The sequence below is a fragment of the Spea bombifrons genome, chromosome 11, assembly GCF_027358695.1.
Source record: "Spea bombifrons isolate aSpeBom1 chromosome 11, aSpeBom1.2.pri, whole genome shotgun sequence".
Taxonomy (NCBI): domain Eukaryota; kingdom Metazoa; phylum Chordata; class Amphibia; order Anura; family Pelobatidae; genus Spea; species Spea bombifrons.
The window spans coordinates 34,034,313-34,058,224 of record NC_071097.1 but is presented as its reverse complement, the minus strand read 5'-3'; the positions used below and the strand labels follow the sequence as shown (position 1 = coordinate 34,058,224).

General features: G+C 39.7%; 1 protein-coding gene across 1 annotated transcript; it reads left to right on the top strand.

Annotated features, from left to right (window-relative positions):
* Nucleotides 1–8,490: 8,490 nt before the first annotated feature.
* On the top strand, nucleotides 8,491–19,530 carry LOC128468615 (transient receptor potential cation channel subfamily V member 6-like). The gene is made up of 15 exons (XM_053450364.1): nucleotides 8,491–8,630; nucleotides 10,856–10,953; nucleotides 12,515–12,637; nucleotides 13,085–13,225; nucleotides 13,720–13,818; nucleotides 14,051–14,223; nucleotides 14,343–14,489; nucleotides 14,580–14,792; nucleotides 15,466–15,552; nucleotides 16,090–16,166; nucleotides 16,770–16,935; nucleotides 17,291–17,357; nucleotides 17,866–18,134; nucleotides 18,605–18,705; nucleotides 19,252–19,530. Exons 1-15 carry the CDS (start codon nucleotides 8,539–8,541, stop codon nucleotides 19,475–19,477), a joined length of 2,079 nt encoding a protein of 692 aa, XP_053306339.1. The 5' UTR covers nucleotides 8,491–8,538; the 3' UTR covers nucleotides 19,478–19,530.
* The last annotated feature ends 4,382 nt before the right edge of the window (nucleotides 19,531–23,912 follow it).

The following is a 23,912-nucleotide window of genomic DNA, read 5'->3' as shown; positions in this document are numbered from 1 at the left end:
TTTAAATGCCGAAGAATGAATACTGCAACATTTGGGACGTTTGCCCTCTGGACGGCGCTTGCAACCAGTTGCGGTACCGCGTTAGCACTTTATATAAACAATATAGAAATCATCTTCAACTTCATGGAAGCGGTGGCTCAATCTATGAAAAGACCGCTTAAGAGTGTATCGTATTTTGTGTGTCCCTGTTTTTGTGTGTTTTTTTTTTTTTTTTTTTTTTTTTGTTTTATATATAAAATTTAAACTCGGCATTCTGTTTTCTATGTAAGCTTAGCTACGCCGCATTTTCAAAAAAAAACTGTTTTTTTTTTGTTTTTTTTTTTATCCGGTAATCTAATAAACCACTGTCTTTTTGTTCTGTATTCAAATAAGGTGGATATTTGGGGTAATCTTATAGGAACATTGTATCGCTTCATTAAGAAGTAATAGTTACAGTAATCATTGTTCCAGATTTATGGTGCTTTCAGATGTAATGCCGATTTTCTAATTTCATTCTCGTTTTTAATATAAAATGTTATGAGGTTTCGGAACTTTGTTTTTAATTTACAAAAAAAAAAAATAGAAAAACTAGAAAAAACATGGCTCTGCTTTAATGCAAATTTAGAATAATGATATTGTATTAGTTTTTTTTTTTTTTTTTTTTTTTCTTCTATAATGCCATAATGTAACTCAAAATTGCTTTTAGCACTTTATTCAAAATAAAAAATAAATAAATAAAAATAGATGGCTATTGCGTGTTACAAACTCAGGGCTATATACAATGTTAATATCCAGTGCCTGACTATATGTTTTGCATTAGCTAAAATAAATGCACCCGTGTGCCGAACACATAAGCTTTTTATCGTTGTACCCAAACTATCGGTTATCGATGTTCTCTTATGAATGTTTAACAGATGCTGCTGATTTCCCGGTGCCGTGTAGCTGTTGTACGAAATCATTGATCTGATGTCTATTAATAAAGGTTTTACTTTGTATAACGCTTCTTTTCATTATGGGAGGGGTTGGCCGATGTCCCTTGTTGAGAATTTTGCGTATGAGTAACGTTTGTGATCGTTTTTGTTTTTTAGGGAATATCTATATTCACTAAAACAGTCTCAAAAATCGTTCCTTACTTTAAGCTCTTTATTTATTATTTTATTTTCTATCTGCCAAAACATCTTGTCGGCTCCGCGTGTCCCGTTGGATCTGTCGACGTGATAATTTCTGTTTTGGATGACCTGCATCTAATAAGATGGCCAACTTGTAGATGTTTCTAGACAGAAGCTGGTAACGTAATTCTACTTTTTATAAATACTGTATTTGCTCGATTATAAGACAACCCCCAAAATCTGAATATTAGGGGGAAAAAAGAAAAAGCCTGAATAGAAGACAACCCTATAGGAAAAAAACGTTTTTACTAGTAAATATTAATTAACTTTTTATATTTAATAAAAGCTGTGATCGAGAAAAATATTTTTTTGTCTTTATTTCCTTTTATTTGCCAATCTGCCCCCAGGCTTGCACCTCTGCCCCCAGAAATGCCTTATACCCCATATATGCCACTGTGCCCCATGATATGCCTTTTAACCCCCCTATATGCCACTTTGCCTCCAGAAATGCCTTATACCCTCCTATACGCCACTCTGCCCCCAGAAATGCCTTATACCCTCCTATATGCCACTCTGCCCCCAGAAATGCCTTTTAACCCCCTATATGCCACTCTACCTCCCGAAATGCTTTATACCCCTATATGCCTTATGCATTTGCTTTGAAAAAAACTCGTCTTATAATCGAGCAAATACGGTACATTCTAAAATGTAAAAATAAACGGGTCTCCATCTAAGTGATTGGCGATTTCCGCATGTATGAATGAAAGCCGCCAGAGAGGAATGTATTCATGGTGGTAGATACCTGAACACCTGAAATAAAGTAGATGAAAACTACTTTCTGTGATTATTGCGTCGAATGCGGCCACGGCAGGGAAAGTGGCTACTTTTATGTTGCTGAACCACCCTGATGGCTGTAAACCTATTGGTGAATTGGTGGTCTGTGGGTCATGGATGTTGTGCTTCAGGAAACTTCATCAATGAGGTGGCTGAATGTTACTCCCATTGATTGAATGAGTCCACAATAGGAGTCCGTGTTATGAAATATCATGGACTGATCTGCTTTGTGGGTGCATTCGTTGAACGGAGTATAGTGTGGAGTCATTGGCCACCAAGAAGTTGTCTTCAAGGGTTCCTCGACATCATAGCCCTTCCCTACGATTAAAGCTAGAGGATCATGGATGCTCCTTAGTATTCATCAGACGATAGTGCCCATGAGATATAACTGAGCAAGGCCGAAACCAACATAATGCCGAGTGATGGCCCAGAGACTGGTTGAACATTGACTCTGCTGGAGATCATGTAGATACATACATACTTCTTACGCACTTTATATTGGGAAATCGGGGGAGTTTTGGCTTGTATGGACATTTGGATGGCGGTCATCATGGAATACCCTGCCAAATGATGGAAAAGTCCCTTTATTTGATACTTAAAGTCTTTATCTGTAAATTAAGATAAGGGGTGTACAAGTATATGTACATTTACTATTATGATTTGGGGGTCCTAATGTCAGTAGATTAGAATCTGATTACCCATATCACACCTTGGGAACCCAGCCAATCAAGTTTTAACTCGTGTCTCAAATGAATATTTTTTCCGAATAAAATCCTACCGAAAATGTGCCCCCATAGGATCTTATTCGCTTATATCCCTCCGTCTCCGTGTATACACACAACCTCAGCTGTGTGCGCTGACCGAGCTGGGGTGCCCAATCCCAGCGAACGTTCTTTAAATATTTATTCTGTGCCGTCATCGGAGTTCTAAACCTCCCCCAGCTACCCGCGTTCTGCCCATCTGCGGTCTCGTGAAGCTTTAAGTCGGTGTTGACACGCAGGCATTTCGCTGGGATTTGTTTTGACAGCGTTGAATCTTAGTAAAATAGCATCTTACCGTCCTGTTGTGTAATGAGTTTCTGGTTCATTGGCTTCTGGAACCAGCTGCTCGTTGATACTGTCCCTGCGGGCACTGGTGGCATCTCAGGGCACATGAGCTACGGTTTTACATATGTTACAATATTCTATAATTGTCTTGACGGTTATATTTACTCTATCTTTTAGTATGAAAAAAAAAACTATACAGGGCTGTCGCTAACTTTAATATCTATTAGAATGCTTAGAACAGGGCCGGTCGAAGACTTAACGCCGCCTGGGGCGAAGTTTAAACTTCGCCGACGCCATTATTTACCCCCCCCCCGGTACTTACCTTTAAAGAGTCCTGCGGCGAGTCTCCCTGCTCTGCCACGGTGCCGGTTTGTAATGCTGAGCGCCGGAAATTGACGCCACTTCCGGCGCTCATCATTACGAGCCGGCACCGGGACCGAACAGGGAGACTCGCCGCAGAGGAGAGAGAGGGGCGCCGAGCGGGTAAGCGAAAACCACTTGGCGCCCCTCTCTCTCTCCTCCGCTTCAAAACGAGCAACAAAAAAAAAATGCTTGGGGCGGCAAAGTGCCGCCCCTTCTAAAGTGCCACCTGGGGCAATTGCCCCAGTCGGCTCCATTGTAGGGCCGGCCCTGGCTTAGAACATTCTAAATGAAAGAATGAGACCCACCAGATCTTAATATACATATTGTATCAATCATGAAGAATCTATTGTCAGTACAGTAACATAACTGATCTGGTAACTTTTTCCAGCGTTGGGTTTCAAAATATTCTCCCCGTCACATCTTGTGAACATCGTGCCGATCCGTCCAAAGGCTGCAAGAAGAATTTTATTAGACATCGTTTCATAATTGAGTCAAGACCTGATTTACAAAGCCTGAAGATGATAAATGATGCCGGACTTAAATCATTATTCTGCGACTGTCGGCTGGCAGACAGCGACGAACCCAAAAAGTTTTTCCTGTATTTTTTTTTTTTTTTTTTGCAAGATTTCCCAGAGAATAAAAAATTCTACTTTCCGCACTTTTTCAGCTCCCATGAAGGTCAGACCCATGACCAGGGCCGGGCACATCCAACTGCCGGAGCAGGGCACGGGGCGAGTGTGCGGGGCTCTCAGCCAGATGCATTCTCGGTCTGCTCCCTTGACCTCCACACTTTCTTTATGAATACCGTATTGGCCCGAATATAGGCCGCACTTTTTTCCCCCACTTTAAGTCTTTAAAGTGGGGGTGCGGCCTATATTCGGGGTCTAGCGCCCGACGCCCGGGACATGCAGTCCCGGGCGCCGGGCAGGCAGCGGGGTTAGGATACAGATCCCCCGCAGCGGTGCAGGGGACCTGCATCCTACTGTCTGATACGCTCAGGCAGCCTCCCGTACCAGCACTTCCCACGGGGGGGGGAGTACCGGCACGGGAGGTGGTCTAAGCGCATCGTCCGAACGTCCGCATGACTCCCGGGTGTCTTGCAGGGCTGAGTGCCGGCACCGGGAGTTGTATACACGATGTGCATAGATGTCCCCCTCCGGCCCCGCAAGACACCCGGGAGTCTACTCTGGTAAGTCGGGGGGGGGGACAGAGTGGCAGCATATCTCGGGGGGGAGGACAGAGTGGCAGCATATCCCGGGGGGGGGGACAGAGTGGCAGCATATCCCGGGGGGGGGACAGAGTGGCAGCATATCTCGGGGGGGGGAGGACAGAGTGGCAGCATATCTCGGGGGGGGGAGGACAGAGTGGCAGCATATCTCGGTGGGGGGGTGGAGAGGACAGAGTGGCAGCATGTTTTTTGGTGCTCTTTTAAAGAAAAAAACTTTTTCTTTAAAAAAGCACCAAACTTTTAGGGTGCGGCCTATATACGGGGGCGGCCTATATCCGAGCCAATACGGTATTTAGAAGATTTTTTTTTGTTCCATCTTGGCTTTGAATCGATGGGCGTCCAGGAACGATCTTCATGGGACCTGACTTTTCATTAAGCTGGTTAAAACGCGCAGTGTACACAAATGCAGGAGACATGGCGTGCATCGAATTCATGCAGACTGGTTCCAGTTTGGACCTAATGTCCGATATTTTTTGTATGTGTGTTCTTTTTATTAAGTTACATAATTACCAATTAATCTCTTGGCTTCACCGTCACTCGCGTGGAATCAGGGAATGTGTCCTTCCCCAGCTGCAAATACATAGACATCCAAAACAAAGGTCACCTGGTTATAACACGGTGGGTTATATGTTATATGCTCTATAATACATATATATATAATAATATAAAATAATAAACTGTATACATTATAACACCGTATACATAAAGGGTAAAGAGAGGAGGAGTTTGTGTTAGTTTGTGTCAGTTTGTGTCAGTCTGGGCCTAGGGAAACAGGTCCAGATGAGCGGCAGCCCCTTTGCCGCATAACAGAGAGCCAATCGCCAGTATATACACATACACACACATACGCGCATGCTTACACATACACATCTATATAACCATCCACACAGCGCAAATAAAACTATGAAAAATAACTAAATATTTGAAAAAATACCTTTCTTTGGACTTTCACTTTATAACATTGCTGTATAATATGATGACGCATGGGATACTTTGGTTACATTGGCCCTTATCCTAGCATGAGCCGTGGCGTGGCTCGTTTAATATGTAGTGGGGATCCTCATGTGACCTTCTGTAAATCAGTCTACCTCGGTGATTACAACTCAACAAAACCTAAGCCGTAGTTTAACCGCGCCTGTAATGTCTCTGTGTATATTGCCGGTATATGCGTGTGCGCGCGTGTGTTACTAATACTAAAGTAGCATATATTTCATCGAGTTCTGTAAGTCGTTGAAAAGGCTGACATTTAGATATAGCGTGAAGAGAACATGCAAGGCACATGCAATAACACGCCACAGGGATTTATAAGACTAAACTGTACAGAACGTCACTTAGTGAGTAATTCCCAAGACGTCTCTGCTTGAGGTTCCGCCGATTGAGTTGAGTGATTGGAAGAGCATCTATTTTATTTGGAGAGTTTGGGGTATGTATATACTTGTGCCCTTTAACTACCCTCACCATACCCTACCATAGACCTCAGGGTATTTGGTTAATTTTTAAACCTCCATCCCATTGGAAATTCCAAATCTGTCTCTTTCTCCACCCCAAAGCTCCTGGGCTTGCAGGAGGTATATCTGGCCGAAGAGATGTCCTGCTTGCCCGCGTGTGCCATACTCACCGGCAGCCAGCTCCAGCGCTGTCTCTTGCGAGAGTTTCTGGGGGTCTAATAGGACCCCCGGCGCGCATGCGTTCCTGCTATCTTATGGCTACTAAGTGGTAAGAAAACCAGTTCAGAGCGAGGATGGTTTGCGCTGCAGCTCAGGAGCTGCAGCCTCTACTAAAGATTTTTTATCTATGTAGATTAAGAATACTTTAATATTTAGTATAGCCATGGGTTAATCTTTAAATGTATATCTAATATCTAACAAACAAAATCAACATCGAATGTTATTTTAAGATTATTAACAGTAATTTTAATTTTTTTATTATTTTGTTGCATTCTTAATTTTAACAATAACGAACGTATCGCACCATAATAATAATTATTTGGGCTATTTTGTTGATAAAAAAACTTTAAAGGGACGGTTTAAAAATACCAAAAGTATTCGCACATTTTGGTGAATCACCGGCTACACCTGGATTTATTTATAGCTCCCTCTTATATCTCTACGCTATTATATCACTCTTAATTATACGATCGTGCGACACAAACAGAATGAGGCGGTGGAAGTATCTCCCAGTTGTGGCGGTTACCGTCTGGTCTCCCTATAGAGGTCACTCCAGATTGTTTGAATTTAATAACATAGGGAAATAGCGGTGTTTGTCCAAAAGTAGTGGTGTTTTCTGGAGTTGGGCCAACTAAGCCTTGGCCTAGAGTGGCAGCTCCAATAGGTGGTAGCCCTTTTGCCACATAACAAGCTGCCAATCAGCCTTTGCCCATTAACATTATGGAGGGCCGTTCTTCATAGCTTAGTTCCGCTTCCGGGTCACAGCCTAAAATCCTGGGGTCATGGGAGCGGAGTTTAGACATGTCCCACTCCCACACTAATGGGTGTCAGAGTAGTTAACGCCAGATAAACAATGCCATTTTTGTAGTAGATGATGGGGAGAGAAGATATTGGACAGGCTTAGAGAAGGAGGTAAAGCTGTCTAATATATGAGAGGGACAGGTACGGGAGTCTTATTAGAAGAAATGGGTGGATTTTCATGGGTTCTTGGCCAAGAGCTTAATCCAGGTCCAAGAAGCATCCTTATCCGTACCCCGAACAGGAGCCCAAAGATGGATAGCTCCATTGGGGGTACGGTCAGACACGGGACGAGAAGGGATTTGAGGAAAGAACGGTATCCAACCATACATGTCCACCTACCTTGTGATGTATTAAAGCAAACCACTGTGATTTCATCGCAAAGTGGTCACGTTGGAGCTGCGTTTGAGGTCTGAGGTTCAAAAACCCCCGACCGTGGTCGATTTTACAGCCCAGTGGGTGGTTGTAAAAGATTATTTAAGTTCCCCATGATCACCACAGACAGTAGGGCATTTTGGTGGGACATTGCCCTAAAAACTGGAGCTACCACTTGGGAGGCATTACAAAGACTGTTTACTGTCAGGAAAATGTCCACGGCAGCAATAAGATGACACTGATGGAAAAAAAAAGTGGACCAAGAATCATAAATACAAGTGTGTAAAATTTTGGTAACTTGTGCCTCATAAGAATTTTTTTAGAGATACATATACACAAAAATTACTAGTGCATTATCATAAAAACATACTTAATCAGAGTAAGAAAAAAAGAAAAAAGAAATCAACAGAATTTGATAAAATCTTTTTTTATATATATATATTTGTTTTTCCATTTTGGGATGACTTTTGTAAGAAAGGGAAGCAGTGACACCTTGCGGCCTCTTTTATAATAACCGGAATGGTTGTCTTTTGTTAAGCAGAACCGCGTGTGCGTCCGATAAAGAGACGTCAGCATCGGACCACTGATTTTATTACCGAGAACCAGATGAACAGGTTTGCTAGGATTGCGCAACAATTCAGCAATTTTCACATCACATATGATTTTGCATATGTTTTTATCTAAAAAAAAACTATCATCTATAACATAAAAAATTTAGAAATATATTATTATTATTAATATTTAATATATATATTATTTATATTATTTAATTTCTATTATTATAATATATTATTATATTTAATTATAAATGAACGTTATTCGATTTAAAAAAAAAAAAATATGATATGGGATTTGAAATCCCTTACTTAAAATAAACACAATTAAACATAATTTTCACAACCACAAGGAGTCAGCGTTAAATTGCATGTGATCTCATTCTACATCGCTTCGGTTTAGGGCAAAGAACCTCTCCGGGACACAATGGGTGAAGGCGTGCAGTAGAGGAACAGGTACGGCGAGAATGAGAGGGGGTGGGATGGAGAAATACAGGTCTCGGTGACACAGTCAGACAAACCATGAAGCGTATTGACGAGTGGAGACACTATCCTGGAATATGGCGACTGCGGGGAGACGTTGAGATGTTCGCCCAAGTGATCCATGGACTGAACTCCTGGATAGGACAGGGTCAGTCACTGGAAGATGAAACCACAGAACTCGTACGGCACAGAAGGTAGAGTAAAATCAGTGGCGGCAATGGCTTTATGCGGGGCCCCGTCGCCATAATATCACAATAATTACACAAAAATAGAATATATACAATAAAACAATCGTTATCATTAATCATGATAGTAATGTAATATTGTGTTCCATTCTTTGATGGCAAAACGTTGGCGTCCTCGGTCAAAGCTGATATTTTTTATGGGGCCAAAATGGAAAAAAAGTTAAAAAGGATCTCAGAGAACAGACTTCTGAGGTCCTGAAAACTTTATCTCATTTTCCATGTTGGCCGAATAAAAGGTCTACTTCGATAAAAGACGGGATTTTCTCTTGGGCTAAAATGGCTATATTGTTGTTTTTTTTCCAATGGCAGAACGTTAAATCCGCTTTTATCTCTTTACGCACCTTAAATGCTGCGTTACTAATGGGTTTTTATGTTAAATACAATGCCATTTTAAAATTAAAAATTATGCTTCCAATTGGACTCCAAATGAAAAAGTTGCTTCTAGGGCAAAACGTCCCAGATTTAGGTCGACGAGGTTCCTCAAAAGGTGGACATACAGTAATCTTATCCTGCTTTGGCCACTACAATTACCTTAAAAATAACACAGATCGTGTTAGTTGGACCACATGACTAATTTTTGATTTATTGTTTGTTTTTAAATGTATCCAGATTTTAAAAAAAGACTTTTGTTCCTCTATACGTCTGTAGAATTTTGTTATATATTCTCCTGTGTTCCGTGCCAGATAATTGTTCTATGAGCCGCCAACGTACAGATACCCCCCAATATCTCAGATTAGCAAGGCAGTTTGGAAGAAGAAGAATGTAACTATTTGGCAATCTAATTTCTGCACATAATAATTTACGGATTAGTAATTAGCGGAACCCATTCACAAAATGAATTTATTTATTAATTTATTAAATAATATTAATCGTAATCTAAAATGTCATCATCGGAGGTTCATCATGTCCTTATAATAAATTAAATCTCTGCGTGGTCACATACTGTGTATCACTTTCTGTAATGGCGGATGAGTCTGCTTGTTGACTGGCTTGGCTCCATGTGTGGCACCAAGCCACGAGTCCCACCTTCCACGTCCACCAACATAAAATCCTTTAGATGAAGAAGAATTGGAGCCGACTCTACTTTGGCTGCCACTTCCCTCAACCCGAGCCAGATCCAGTGCCTGCTCTTCCAGCTATAATCATCATCTTTCAAACATAATGGGGATTTAACCATTAAAAGTAAGATATACATCATTGCACATCGCTGTGGAATATGATGGCGCCATATCATAAAATAAATTATATATATTGGCTATGATGGAAGCAGCCGCACTGGTTTCCTGGCCCGGTTTGAGCTGAACTTGAAACGCTCTCATCTCAAGTGACAGACAGGTAAAAACATTAGCGGTGAAGTGTTGTCTAAACAGAGATTTCACTTATAGCAATGATCACCCTGTATATAGACAACAGATACAGGATGAAAGTGACCTCGCTAACAATTAGATAAATAAACCTAGGTCTATTGTGATAAGTGTTTCTCATACACACTAGATGCTTCCAACAATGAAGGACCAGAAAATAATAATAATAATAATAATAATAATAAAAATAATAATAATAAAAATAATAATATAAGTGTTTCTCATATACACTAGATGCTTCCAACAATGAAGGACCAGAAAATAATAATAATAATAATAATAATAAAATAATAATAATAATAATATAAGTGTTTCTAATATACACTAGATGCTTCCAACAATGAAGGACCAGAAAATAATAATAATAAAATAATAATAAAATAATAATAATAATAATAAAACAATAATAATAATAAAAATATAAGTGTTTCTCATATGCACTAGATGCTTCCAACAATGAAGGACCAGAAAATAATAATAATAATAATAAAAATAATAATATAAGTGTTTCTCATATACACTAGATGCTTCCAACAATGAAGGACCAGAAAATAATGATAATAATAATAATAATAATAATAATAATAATAATAATAATAAAAATATAAGTGTTTCTCATATACACTAGATGCTTCCAACAATGAAGGACCAGAAAATAATAAGAATAATTATAATAATATTTTTTTTTTTATTTAAATTTATTTACATTTTTATTTAAAAAATCTGAGTGCCTGCGAGGCGTCTATCCCATGAATATTACTCGGAATGATCCGTTAGCAGCTGACAATTGTTTCTGGGCTTTTGGAACAGGGTTCAGGAGCTGCCGCTTCTTCTGGCTGCCAAGGAAAATAATGTTGTTCTTCTACGGGAACTTCTAGAGGATGAGACGTGTGATAAACTTCAAAGAGGTCGGTACTGAAGCAGCTCCTGCCAAATACGAGGTCAGAGGGACGGAAACCCTGGGGTCTAATGGTGAAAACTGCAATTCCAGGAGATCGGGAATATGGGGGGATCGATCAGTTTGAGAGGCAACATAGGATATGCAGTGAATCGTGTGTGAATGGCATGTACACGATGTATTCTGTGGGCAGAGGTCGGCTGACATTTTTTGGCATGAGGCAAAAACAGCTAAGTGAAAGGCACTCGTTAAAAGGCCAGTACAAAGAACGAAACGTCACCCATTCAGAAAAGAAAAAGAGTATTTTCACGTAAATCAGTGAAAAAGGTTCTTTACAGTAAGAGCAGTAAAGATGTGGAATCCGCTCCCCACAGAGGCTGTGCTATCAGATCCAATAGATGCCTTTAAATATGGGCTGGAGAGTATATAATATATAATAAAAGGAATATACAGCGATATAACGGGTTATAAGGACGGGATTAGTTATACGGCCGGAGAGTATATAATATATAATATGAGGAATATACAGGATATAACGGGTTATAAGGGCGGGATTAGTTATACGGGTCGGAGAGTATATAATATATAATATGAGGAATATACAGGATATAACGGGTTATAAGGACGGGATTAGTTATACGGCCGGAGAGTATATAATATATAATATGAGGATTATACACGATATAACGGGTTATAAGGACGGGATTAGTTATACGGGGGAGAGTATATAATATATAATATGAGGAATATACAGGGATATAACGGGTTATGAAGACGGGATTAGTTATACGGCCGGAGAGTATATAATATATAATATGAGGAATATACAGGATATAACGGGTTATAAGGATGGGATTAGTTATACGGCCGGAGAGTATATAATATATAATATGAGGAATATACAGGATATAACGGGTTATAAGGAGGGATTAGTTATACGGCCGGAGAGTATATAATATATAATATGAGGAATATACAGGATATAACGGGTTATAAGGACGGGATTAGTTATACGGCCGGAGAGTATATAATATATAATATGAGGAATATACAGGTATATAACAGGTTATAAGGACGGGATTAGTTATACGGGTTGGAGAGTATATAATATATAATATGAGGAATATACAGGATATAACGGGTTATAAGGACGGGATTAGTTATTTCGGGTTGGAGAGTATATAATATATAATATGAGGAATATACAGGGATATAACGGGTTATAAGGACGGGATTAGTTATACGGTCGGAGAGTATATAATATATAATATGAGGAATATACAGGGATATAACGGGTTATAAGGACAGGATTAGTTATACGGGTCGGAGAGTATATAATATATAATATGAGGAATATACAGGGATATAACGGGTTATAAGGACAGGATTAGTTATACGGGTCGGAGAGTATATAATATATAATATGAGGAATATACAGGGATATAACGGGTTATAAGGACAGGATTTCATTCCGAGTCCGGCCCTGGTTTCTGTGGTCCTTCGCATTATGCGTATAGTAAGGATATGTTCTCTGTTGTTGTAATGTTTATTTGGCTAAATTGTATCATTAGGGGCTGTGGGAGAAACGGCTCTTCATGTTGCCGTCCAGCACAATCACCTGGAAGCGGCCAAGATTCTCATAGAAAGAGCTCCTGATCTTGTAAACCAACCCATGACCTCGGACCTCTATCAGGGTAAGACCGTTAACTGAATTCCTTTCCTTAAATGTACCGGTCCTGGCTTCTACTTCTCATTTATCCCTTAATCTTTATGTTGAGGAATTTACTAAGGTTGCTGAATAACTTTAACTCTTTATTAGACCATCACAAAAGGTCTAATAATAGGCTTTGGAAAAAGCTAAGAGGTCAAGATATTGTGAATTAAATATTCTGTATTAAAGCAGGGATTTCAACTGTGATATACACGTGAACAAATGCTTAGATATCACTAGATAAATCAGAATAGAATACGGAACATTCGCTCCAGAATGTGTAACTTTTTTATTTGCTCCACTCTGCATTTTTACCACGGCTTCAAAATTTCCAGAAATCTTCCATCTCTAGATGTTACACATTTCTACATTGCTTATGACGAATAACATGAACCAAGAGAAGATTCTTTCCCTTTGTCTTCCCTCCCAGGACAAACCGCTTTGCATATCGCGAGTGTAAATCAGAACATCAATCTGGTCCGGCTCCTGATAGACGGAAACGCTGATGTCTCCTCGCCTCGCGCTACGGGGACTTTTTTTGCTCTAAGGTCCACAAACATCTTTTACTTTGGTCAGTAAACTCAGATCAGGCAGATGCCCCGAAACAAGAAACAAGATATATGTAACAAATACTTTCGTCAACATTCACAAAGAGAATCTAGAAGCAAATTCACAATGCGCAAAAAACTAAATGTAAAAAAAAAAAGCCTTCTAGTCAATTACGAAAGATAAATCATAATTTTTAATAAAAAAAAAAAAAACATGGGTAAAGGTTCCATACTGTATGGAAACCTAAAAAATATATTATATATAATAAATATATTATATATAATATATATATATATATTAATATATATATATATATATATATATATATATATATATATATATATTATATATTATATATTAATATTATATATAATATAAATATATTATATATAATATATATATTATATATAATATTTTATATATATTATATATAATATAAAAGATATTATATATAATATATAAAATAAATATATTATATATATTAACCCTGGCTTAATATTATTCTTTACTCTGCAGGGGAACACATTTTGACCTTCGCTGCTTGTGTGGGAAACACCGACATTGCCGAGTTACTCATGGATAATGGCGCTGACCCACGAGCGCAAGACAGCTGGGGTAAGGAGGGTCAACCGAGGTTCCACAAGGATGACTTATTACAGATTCAATTCTAAATTCCTATGGAAGACTTTGAGATGTGGGACAAAGTGATCTCTTCCTCTAGTAGCCTCATGGAACTGTAAAGGTTTAAGGATTTAACGGTATCTAATAAATGTTTATATTATGAAAATCCACCACTTTATAGTAGTTTTTTCTAAACGAGCTGCAATGTATGTCTTCTACTCCCCAGGGAATACCGTTCTGCACATCCTGGTTCTCCAACCAAACAAGGTCCTCTCCTGCCAGATGTTGGACTTCTTGCTCTCCCGGGAAGTTCGATTAACCGGACCATCCCTGTGCCAGATTCCGAACGCAGAGGGGCTCACACCATTGAAGATGGCTGCTATCGAGGGGAATGTCACGGTGAGATCCTTAGACCATCCATAGGCTTTTTTTTTTTTTGGTGGAAAACTTGAAAGATTGACTTTGACCATGGATACAATGATAATGAAATACAAAAAAATATCCCTCCCTTCTATTAGATGTTTCAGCACTTGGTACAGAAGAAGGGGAAACTACAGAGGGCATTCGGTCCCGTTACGTCCATGTTTTATGATTTGTCAGAAATCGACTCTGTGGAAAAAGAGAAATCTCTTCTGGAACTCATAGTGTCCTCCAACAAAAGTCAGGTGAGGGGGTTTACAGAGAGCGACGTACCCCAAAAATATCATTTCTGAACCCCCAAAAAACTAAGTTTGTTTATTTTCCTTTACGAAAAGGCTCGAAAAATCCTGAACTTCCCCCCAGTTAAAAGCTTGCTAAAAAAGAAATGGCGTCACAGAGGGAGGCCGTGTTTCTGGATCCTGACGGCTGCCTACGTGCTGTATATGATCTGCGTGTCCTTATGTTGTGCCAACAGACCTCTTAAACCGCGAGAAGACAACACGACCAGCTCCAGAGACATCACTCAGTATGTGAAGAAATCGCTACAGGTGCGATAAAATCCCTTATAACAAAAATAATGCCATTAACAGAACCACAGAGTTATTCCGCAAGGGGAACTGGTGTAAACTAACCCAAAAAAGCAGGCAATGCGGCAGTAAATGAATAGCCGAGCACAGGAACACACAGAGAACACGCCAGGGATAGCCGGGGTCTGGTACAAGGAGAGGACACGCCAAGGATAGCCGGGGTCTGGTACAAGGAGAGGACACGCCAAGGATAGCCGGGGTCTGGTACACAGAGAGAACACGCCAAGGATAGCTGGAGTCTGGTACACGTAGAGAAAAGCAAGGATAACAAGGGCAAAAGGGTCTAATAGCAAACATTAGAAAAGAGGACTGCGTCTCCAACTACACCCTCCTGGAAAATAATTTTAATAAGGGCCAATCCTTCGAAACTCACTTGTTTAGTTAAATAACCATTTCCAGGGACATTGCTCTTAAATACAGCCCACCAGAATACCTTACTGGGTCTGACCAGACCTTCACCCTACTCACTACCCAAAATCAGTGAGCCGCCATCGCACAACAAGTTAAAAGACAATGTATCTCCAAATTCATACATACCATGTACCGTATACGTTCTAAATTGGTTTTGCGCACACGGTATATAAGCTGAGAGTACAATATGTTTCTCGTTACAAGGTTTAATACATTTTTGTAGGAATCATACGTGACATCCGAGGATCTTCTGCGACTGTGTGGGGAGATCATATCTGTGATCGGAGCCATCTTATTCATAGTGATAGAGGTAAGGATTCCCTGGGCTGAACCAAAGCCTTGGAGGAAAGACCTAGGGACTGCCGGGTACGACCTGGAGTCTCCGGGAGAATCGCTGCTCACCTGGGTCTCCGGGGTAAGTTTCTTCTTTTTCCGGCCATGAAAGTGCTGTTTGGCCAACCCAGATCCCCCCCCCCACTCTCCTCTTCTTGTCCCCAAGTTCTTTCCCACTAAAGCCTCGGCAGGGGGTAAAACCAACCCCTAAACATGACTGCACAGTCACTAAAAGCAACAATATATCAACGGTGCCTACAAAAAAACTTCATTTTAAAAAAGATAGAAGCCAAATGGTTAACGTTCTTTAGACAAAACAAATTACTAGAAAATGCACAGATACATTTGAGACATTCTGCGTAGCTATCTCTGCGTGAGGTCCACGCCATAAAGTTACATTTCAATAAATACCGCGATAAAAAGCATAAAATTCTGCAGAAATTTAGACCGCAAATATATATATATTCGGAATTTGGCAAGTTTCAAAAATGCTGTAACCCGGATATTTCTTCAGATCGTACAGATGTGGAAAGCAGGACTCAGGTGTTTTGTAACCTACAAGATTTGGGAGGAGCCTTTTCATGTCATCAGGTGAGATTGTAACTTTTAAACTCCTTAAACTATTCTGTAACACAAAACACCTACTCTTTTATAACTAATCGCGGCATTAGAACATCTCCTCTAGTAATGCAGGAGACACGAACCAGTCCCAAAAATTATTTTAAAAAAGTCAAATTTTGCCTGGTAATTTGTAATTTTTGCCAGAAAATATTAATTGTCACATGACATCTAAGCGGCAACCGATATGTTGTTTCCAACAAAAAAATTCTTAGAAGCCTGCATTTTTTTCATGCAATTTAACTTTCAGAGTTAAAAATAAAATGGATTAATCATGCTTATTATAATGTTTTATAGGAGCAGCTTAAAATGTTTTTCTTTTTTTTTTTTTGGAGTAAAATATGAACATATCTGCCAACGATCACTGTAATTAAAGCACATGATTCCAGATATTATTATAACTTTATTATTATTATTTCTTACAATTTCCTGCACAATAGTATTAGAATGGAGTTCCTAAAAATATGGAAAACAATGTAATGTATTTTAATTTAACAAATATATATAAATTAAATGTAGAAATGCGATATAATAATGTAAGAATATGTACTATTATCCTAATATGTGTCCTTTTAGGTTTTCTTTCTCCATCCTGATCCTGGTGACCCTTATTCTGAGACTCACTAACACAGACGGAGAGGTGGTCCCCATGTCCATGGCGTTGGTTCTCGGATGGTGCTACGTCATGTACTTTGCCCGAGGTTTCCAGATGCTCGGACCTTTCACCATCATTATCCAAAAGGTACAGTGACAATCTTTTGGATGAAAAGCAGGCGGGATAGGAAGACGGGATGGACTCAATGGGACTTCTTTCAACCCAAATTACTATGTTACTACAATGTTACTATGTTACTACAATGTTACTACAATGTTACTATGTTACTACAATGTTACTTTGTTACTAATCTTCCCTTTCACTCAAAGTCTTTTCTACTTTATTTTAAAGAATAAACAGTAAAGGGATGAAAAAAAAATAGTTAATTTGGAAGCTACTACCAGCTCTAGTCCAAGTCTACATCATTCTTATTCTAAATCTAATGTCGTGTGATTGTTAACTGTTATCCTTATTTCTGACACCGAGTCTCTCTTCATTCCAGATGGCAGCAAGTGATCTGCTCAAATTTGTTTGGCTGATGGCTGTGGTTGTGTTTGGGTACAGCACAGGTATGTGGGGGGGAAAAAAGGGTTTGGAACTCGACGATCTTACAACGTAACCTATAGAACCTTCCTAACTGTAACCTCTGTGCAGACCAAAAACCTATTACACCACCTCTCACTTTTTGGAATTAAGGATATTTTTTATACCTTTAAATACATTCTATTTTTTTTTTTTTTTTTTTTACTGTTGGCTACACTTATTAATAAAAATATTATTATTATTATTATTGTTATTATTATTACTATTATTATTATTATTATTATTATCTTTTATTTATAGAGCACCAACAATTTACAGTGAAATTTTTGCAATTCCAAACAATTCCAGGAAAAACTTTTTCTGGGGGGTCAAAAAGAGTAAAAAGGAATTAAGTTTAAGTAATTTTAATGTGTTTTAATGGTTATAGAAATATACTCACCTTACAGTGTGGGACTTCTTACTCTCTATTGAAGGGCGAAAGCCAATCATTGTCCTCCTTTGTCCTATCCATCTCCTTCTTTATTTCCGTTCCAGCTCTCTATATCGTCTTCCAGACAGTGAATCCAGAAGCCCTGGGAGCGTTCAGTCCATACCCAATATCATTGATCAGCACCTACCAGCTTTTCCTGAATGTTCTCAATGGACCTGACAACTATGACGTTGACCTCCCCGACATGTACAGCTTCCTTTACGCGTCCTTCTGTGTCATTGCCTTCTTGCTCATGTTCAATTTGCTCATCGCCATGATGGGAGACACACAGGCAGCCATGACTAAGAAGAAAGAGGAGTTATGGATGGCGCAGGTGAGACCTCCAGAAATCCATGGCCCGTCCTAGATGTTTCCTAACTACACTTTGTATACTTTACATAGTAACATAGTATTTTAGGTTTAAAGGAAAACACGAGCCCATCAGATCCACCCAAAAGATCTACACTGCCTGATTTTCCCTATTTTTGCGTATTTGTCACACCTAAATACTTGCAAACCGAAAAAAAATAATTCTGCCAAGAAAAATGAATAGAATTCCTCCACAGCGATGTAAAAGAATGCCAAGGATGACACAATCAGGTCAAAGGCTTAGGGGGGCGCAATTACTTTTTCACATGGTTGAAATAGATTTTGATGAACTCTTTATCTACAATAAATAAAACGATAATTAATTGGATGATCTGAAACATTTAAATGTGACAAATAAGCAGAAATCGGTAAGGGGCAAATACCATTTCACCTCATTCTTTCATCTCATTCTTCATTCCCACCTCTGCCTCTTAGATCACCAGTGCTACAGTAACCATGGAACAAAAGTTCCCAAGGGGTTTGATGTTCGGCTCCAGATCCATTGAGGAAGAATTGGAAGGAAAGCAATATCTCAGGTCTGTATAGAAGGTTAAAACATAGAGTGGCGGCCATTGTGGCTTCCTCAACACTGATCACGTAAATATATGAAAAAAATATACAGGCACAAATACATGAGTAAAAACTCCTGATCCCACTGACACACATATCCCAGTTGGCTGAACTCTGAATTAAACAGAGGTACCAGCAGCATATCTCCCAACAGTCCTGATTTTTAGGCTCTGTCCCGTTGTCCTGGGTAGCTGTTCCACTGTCCCAATTTTAAAGCAATGGGAGCATGGACCTGTTATGGAGATCATCTGGTCTCCCCTGACCGGCCTAATTGATTGATTTTCCAATTGAACCTCCCAAATGGCCGCCATTTGACACGACCAGGCAGGTGGCCATACCTCAGTCCTTCCCACCTCGCCCTAAATCTTGCTACACGGACGTGGCGGAGCCGTTCCTACTCTAAAGGTAGCCTAGGTAGTCGGCTCAGAGCAGGTGGCACCACCACTGTTACGTTTTAAGTATGTGCTTACAGTAGAGTCTAATTCATGGAAGTCTTTCTTCTGCTGTTGCAGTGTTGAGGAGAGAAAATGGCATCCTCTCCCATCAATGGATGGAAGTGATTCTAGCGAAGAATCAGATGATGATGTCACAGATTTGCCGAAAGAAAAGGGAACGGATAATAATAATTGTAACACAATCAGTGACGATCGCAGAATACCAGCTGTTATCATTCAGGACGGGAACAGCGAGAATCCAATAAATGATACGACAACGGAAGAAGAGATATTCCACTTATAGAGTTCTGTTAGAAATTGCACAAGCGCTCTTCACATTCCAATCTTTTTATCATAGTACGATGTGCGTCCATTTGGGGAGCGCATTTAAATGATCCATAGGTGAAATAAATTGCTCTCAAGAAATTGGATATCGTCCTATCAGTCATAGAGAAGATGGAGTCTTCTTTGGCCAAAGTTGATACATTTTATTGGGCCGACATAAAGCAGGGAAAGCTTAGCTTTCAAGACCTTGTAGGTCTCTTCCATCTGAAGTGTATTTTGAGATACTAAAAGCTTTTTCTCTACGTCATACTATATACAGTAATAGCCCCCAGCACTATAAGGAGTAATAACCCCCAGCGCTGTATACAGTAATAACCCCCAGCGCTGTATACAGTAATAACCCCCAGCCCTGTATTTAGTAATAACCCTCAGCCCTATATATAGTAATAACCCCCAGTGCTGTATACAGTAATAACCCCCAGCACTGTATACAGTAATATAACCCCAGCGCTGTATACAGTAATATAACCCCCAGTGCTGTATACAGTAATATAACCCACCAGCACTGTATACAGTAATATAACCCCCAGCGCTGTATACAGTAATATAACCCCCAGCACTGTATACAGTAATATAACCCCCAGCGCTGTATACAGTAATATAACCCCCAGTGCTGTATACAGTAATATAACCCCCAGTGCTGTATACAGTAATATAACCACCCAGTGCTGTATACAGTAATATAACCCCCAGCGCTGTATACAGTAATAACCCCCAGTGCTGTATACAGTAATATAACCCCCAGCGCTGTATACAGTAATAACCCCCAGCGCTGTATATAGTAATATAACCCCCAGCGCTGTATACAGTAATATAACCCCCAGCGCTGTATACAGTAATATAACCCCCAGCGCTGTATATAGTATATAGGACTTTTCCGGCTTAATCACCACACAGAGCTGATGCTTTATGGCGATGCTAATGAAGTCCGTTCCTCCATAGACTTTCATTGGTCTGGGTGATTAAGACTGAGGCATTCTATTGTTCCCCACAGGCAGTATGATAAGGAGTCGGGTGGGTGTTTAGTAGATCGGGGATCAGATAACAGAGCGAGAATCATACAAATGGCTGATATTCAGCTGCCTGAAAACATTATATTATGGGGCAAAGAAAAGCCCATTTTTTTTGAAAACTTCTTTTTAACCTGATAAAAATAAAATGGAGGGAGATGTCCTTTAAGGTATTGTGGCCACACGGGAAAGCCATAAAGCAGCATCCAGTTTTACCACATGGTTATCACATTTGTTTTATGCTAAGGTAACGAAATATTCCTAGAATCAAAAAATGACTAATGAGACAAAATGTATGCACCGTCTCCTTAAGAATCATTATTATACCCAAAATAACAACATTTTAGAGTCGAGGCCCAGGGCCGAGGTACGCAGCCAATTCCCAGAATTCTTTATTTCCACAAAAGTAATCCTTAAAAGGAACGCAAGATCATCATAATGATGACGGGAATTTCAAAATGCTTAACCTTTGACTTATTAACATAAAGTATCACATCTTAGAAACCTATTTCTTGCTAAATAAAGAATTCTGAAGCGGGTGTATGTTCAGCGTCGTGCTGCAGAGAAGGGGTTAAACGCAAAGCAATGCATGCTGGGAAATGTTTCAATTAAAAATACTTTGCTGTGGTAGGTTTAATGAAATGAGGCATTGCAGAGAAAGGGTGAAGAAACATGTTTCACGCAAAGCGTGTAGTAAGCAGAAACACGAAACATTACAGAAAAGAGGTATTTTAACAAATTTACTGGATAAAATGTGTAATTTTTGTGTTTAAAAGGCAGAGATCAGACGCTATGATCAGGCGACAGGTGAAGGAGGTTATGTCAGCACAAGGGCTGCGGCCTCTCTCCTGTTACATGGTGTATGCTGGCTGATTTTAGAATGAAAGAAATTGTCAATTCTGTTGTTTTTAATATTATTGCTTTTTTTATTTTGTGTGTATATATATATATTTTTTATTATAATTGCTTTCTTTTAAAAAAAAATGTGTGTTTGTATATACTGATTATTTTATTTTGTGTGTATACATACAGTGTGTATATATATATATATATATATATATATATATATATATATTATTATTATTATTATTATTTTTTTTAAATTTATTTATTTAATGTGCTGACATAAGTCTGCAGCGCTGTACAATTAAATAGCTGTGAGAGTTAACAATGGCGAGAAATATGGTGTATTGGGTTGCTTAAAAATCCTAATAACCGCAGGGGGTAATAAACTACCCACCCCTCTTATAACAGAGACGTCGGAGTTAAAAAAAACTTTCTGATGTCTTTTGATACGGCCTTTACCAACCAAACAATTGTGTCACGTTAACAAACTAAAGGCGAGAAGTTCTTATTTTATTTGTCAGAGCAAAGGAGAAAATGTCCTCTAAAACTAGAGGCTTAGATGTAATGTAAGGAAGTTTTACTTTACTGAAAGGGTGGTAGATAAGTGGCGCAAACTCCCAGTAGAGGTGGTAGATGGTAATACATGCATGGGATAGGCATATGGCTCCTGAATCTAAGATGAGACCAACGACTGATTGTTATTTATGGGTCTTATCTCCCATCGAATCATGTTTATATCTTTATAAGAAGAAGAATTAGATCCCTTCTCTGATTATATTTTATTTATAAATCTCTACAGCGATTTCCTTTTGTTTTAGTTACAGCTCGTTTGGCTGAATGTATCGACAAAGTAGACCAATCGCCATGGCAACCCATGGAATATTTCTATGAATTTTCACTAGTTGTTGTTGTTATTTTATCAAATTATACTTGTGGGCTGAAAACCATCGCCGGCATGAAGCGCGCAGGCCTGCGTCGATCGTAGGACTGTATGATCTGAACACGCTAAACACGTATGATGCTCGGTGACACCCGCTGTATAAAGTGATTGCGTGGAGTGACTTCTCCTTCCACTGACTGACGTTGATTGATGGGTTTTGATTTACTTTTAAACGCATCAATTACGAAACAGCAAAGCCGGCAAAAACAAGAAAGTATTGCCTCCAAACCATTGTTGTATTTCACGTCTGAACTTTAACCCCGCGGAGCACATGAGGATTCAAAGTACGTCTACAGGGGACAGGAGGACAGAAGCTGCCAAACCAGATCGGCCGAGTTAGACCTGAACTCATCATCCCGCGTCTACTGGGGTATTTTTCACATATGGCTGCCTGCATGTTCTAGGCTTTAAAGCCCTGACCCTCACCTGGGGGTGTAGCTACCTTTTAGAGTTTCCCCCTCTGAGGTCAGCGCCTTTGAGACACGGAGCACCGGGGTATGATGTCATATCATGGAGCGCCGTGACTTAAATGCACACATCTCCATGGTGTAAATGGGCTTGAATCAAAGAGTCCCCGTGAAGCAGGGCAAAGGGTGGGGGCTTGATCGCTCTGATCTGCCCTTAGTCTGGTTCTGCTTCCAACTTTGTGGGGACGGTTTTGGGGAAGAACCTTTTCTATTCTGGCGTGACTGCGCCCCGGAGCACAAAGCAAGCTCAATAAAGACATGGCTGGATGAGTTTGGGGTGGAAGAACTTGACCGGCCGCACAGAGCCCTGACCTCAACCCCAGCGAACACCTTTAGGATGAACCGGAGGAGAGATCGCGAGCCGGGCGTCTCGTCCAACATCAGCGCCTGACCTCACAAACACTCTACTAGATGAACGGGCGAAAATCCCACAGAAACTCCCCAAAATCTTGTGGAAATCCTTCCTAGAAGAGCGGAAAGGGGGGACCAACTTCATATTAATGTCTATGTATTTAGAATGTGATGTCATCAAAGTCCCTGTTGGTGTAATGGTCAGGCGTCCCAATACTACGGTATATCCATATAGTGTATATGATATTGGTATGTTGGTCGCAGTACATTTTTCCTTTTTTTTTTTTTTTTTTTTGTAATCATCCCAATTCCAACTCGACCTGTAACCCTATCTTCTAATCATTCCCCCAAAAGGATGGTCACCTACTTTGGCCACCTGATATGTTGGGACATGAATGTATGACATCATCACTATTGGCAAAGTTTGGCCTCGGCAACCTAAGCTTCCGAATGGTCTACGGCCACCGGGGGTCCTAAAAAGAAAATAAAGCTGACCAGCAGTGAGATTCACCAGTATACCGTAACTCACTTTTGAAGGACCTGTCCGACCATGAGAGGTCTCGTGGGTCTCCAAAAGCCTCTTCTGGGTGCAGACTGGCTCTGCTGAGATGTGGCTTGGCAAAGCTAGTTTAGACGGGTCTTTGAAAACCTATAATGTTGAGTTTTGAGCTGGGAAGCCCCAGGCAAAGGCTTTTCAGCTTAAATCATCATTTTTTAATATGTTTTTTAAAGATTATATGTGATAAAAGTAAGAATAACACGTTTACCTTCAGGGATAGA

What these genes read in the sequence shown, in the direction of transcription:
- LOC128468615 (XM_053450364.1), top strand. Translation starts at nt 8,539, where the DNA reads ATGTTCGCCCAAGTGATCCATGGACTGAACTCCTGGATAGGACAGGGT. An exon ending in GTGTGATAAACTTCAAAGAG is followed by an intron (nt 10,954 to 12,514) that starts GTCGGTACTGAA and finishes TTGTATCATTAG; the next exon opens with GGGCTGTGGGAGAAACGGCT. An exon ending in CACAAACATCTTTTACTTTG is followed by an intron (nt 13,226 to 13,719) that starts GTCAGTAAACTC and finishes TTTACTCTGCAG; the next exon opens with GGGAACACATTTTGACCTTC.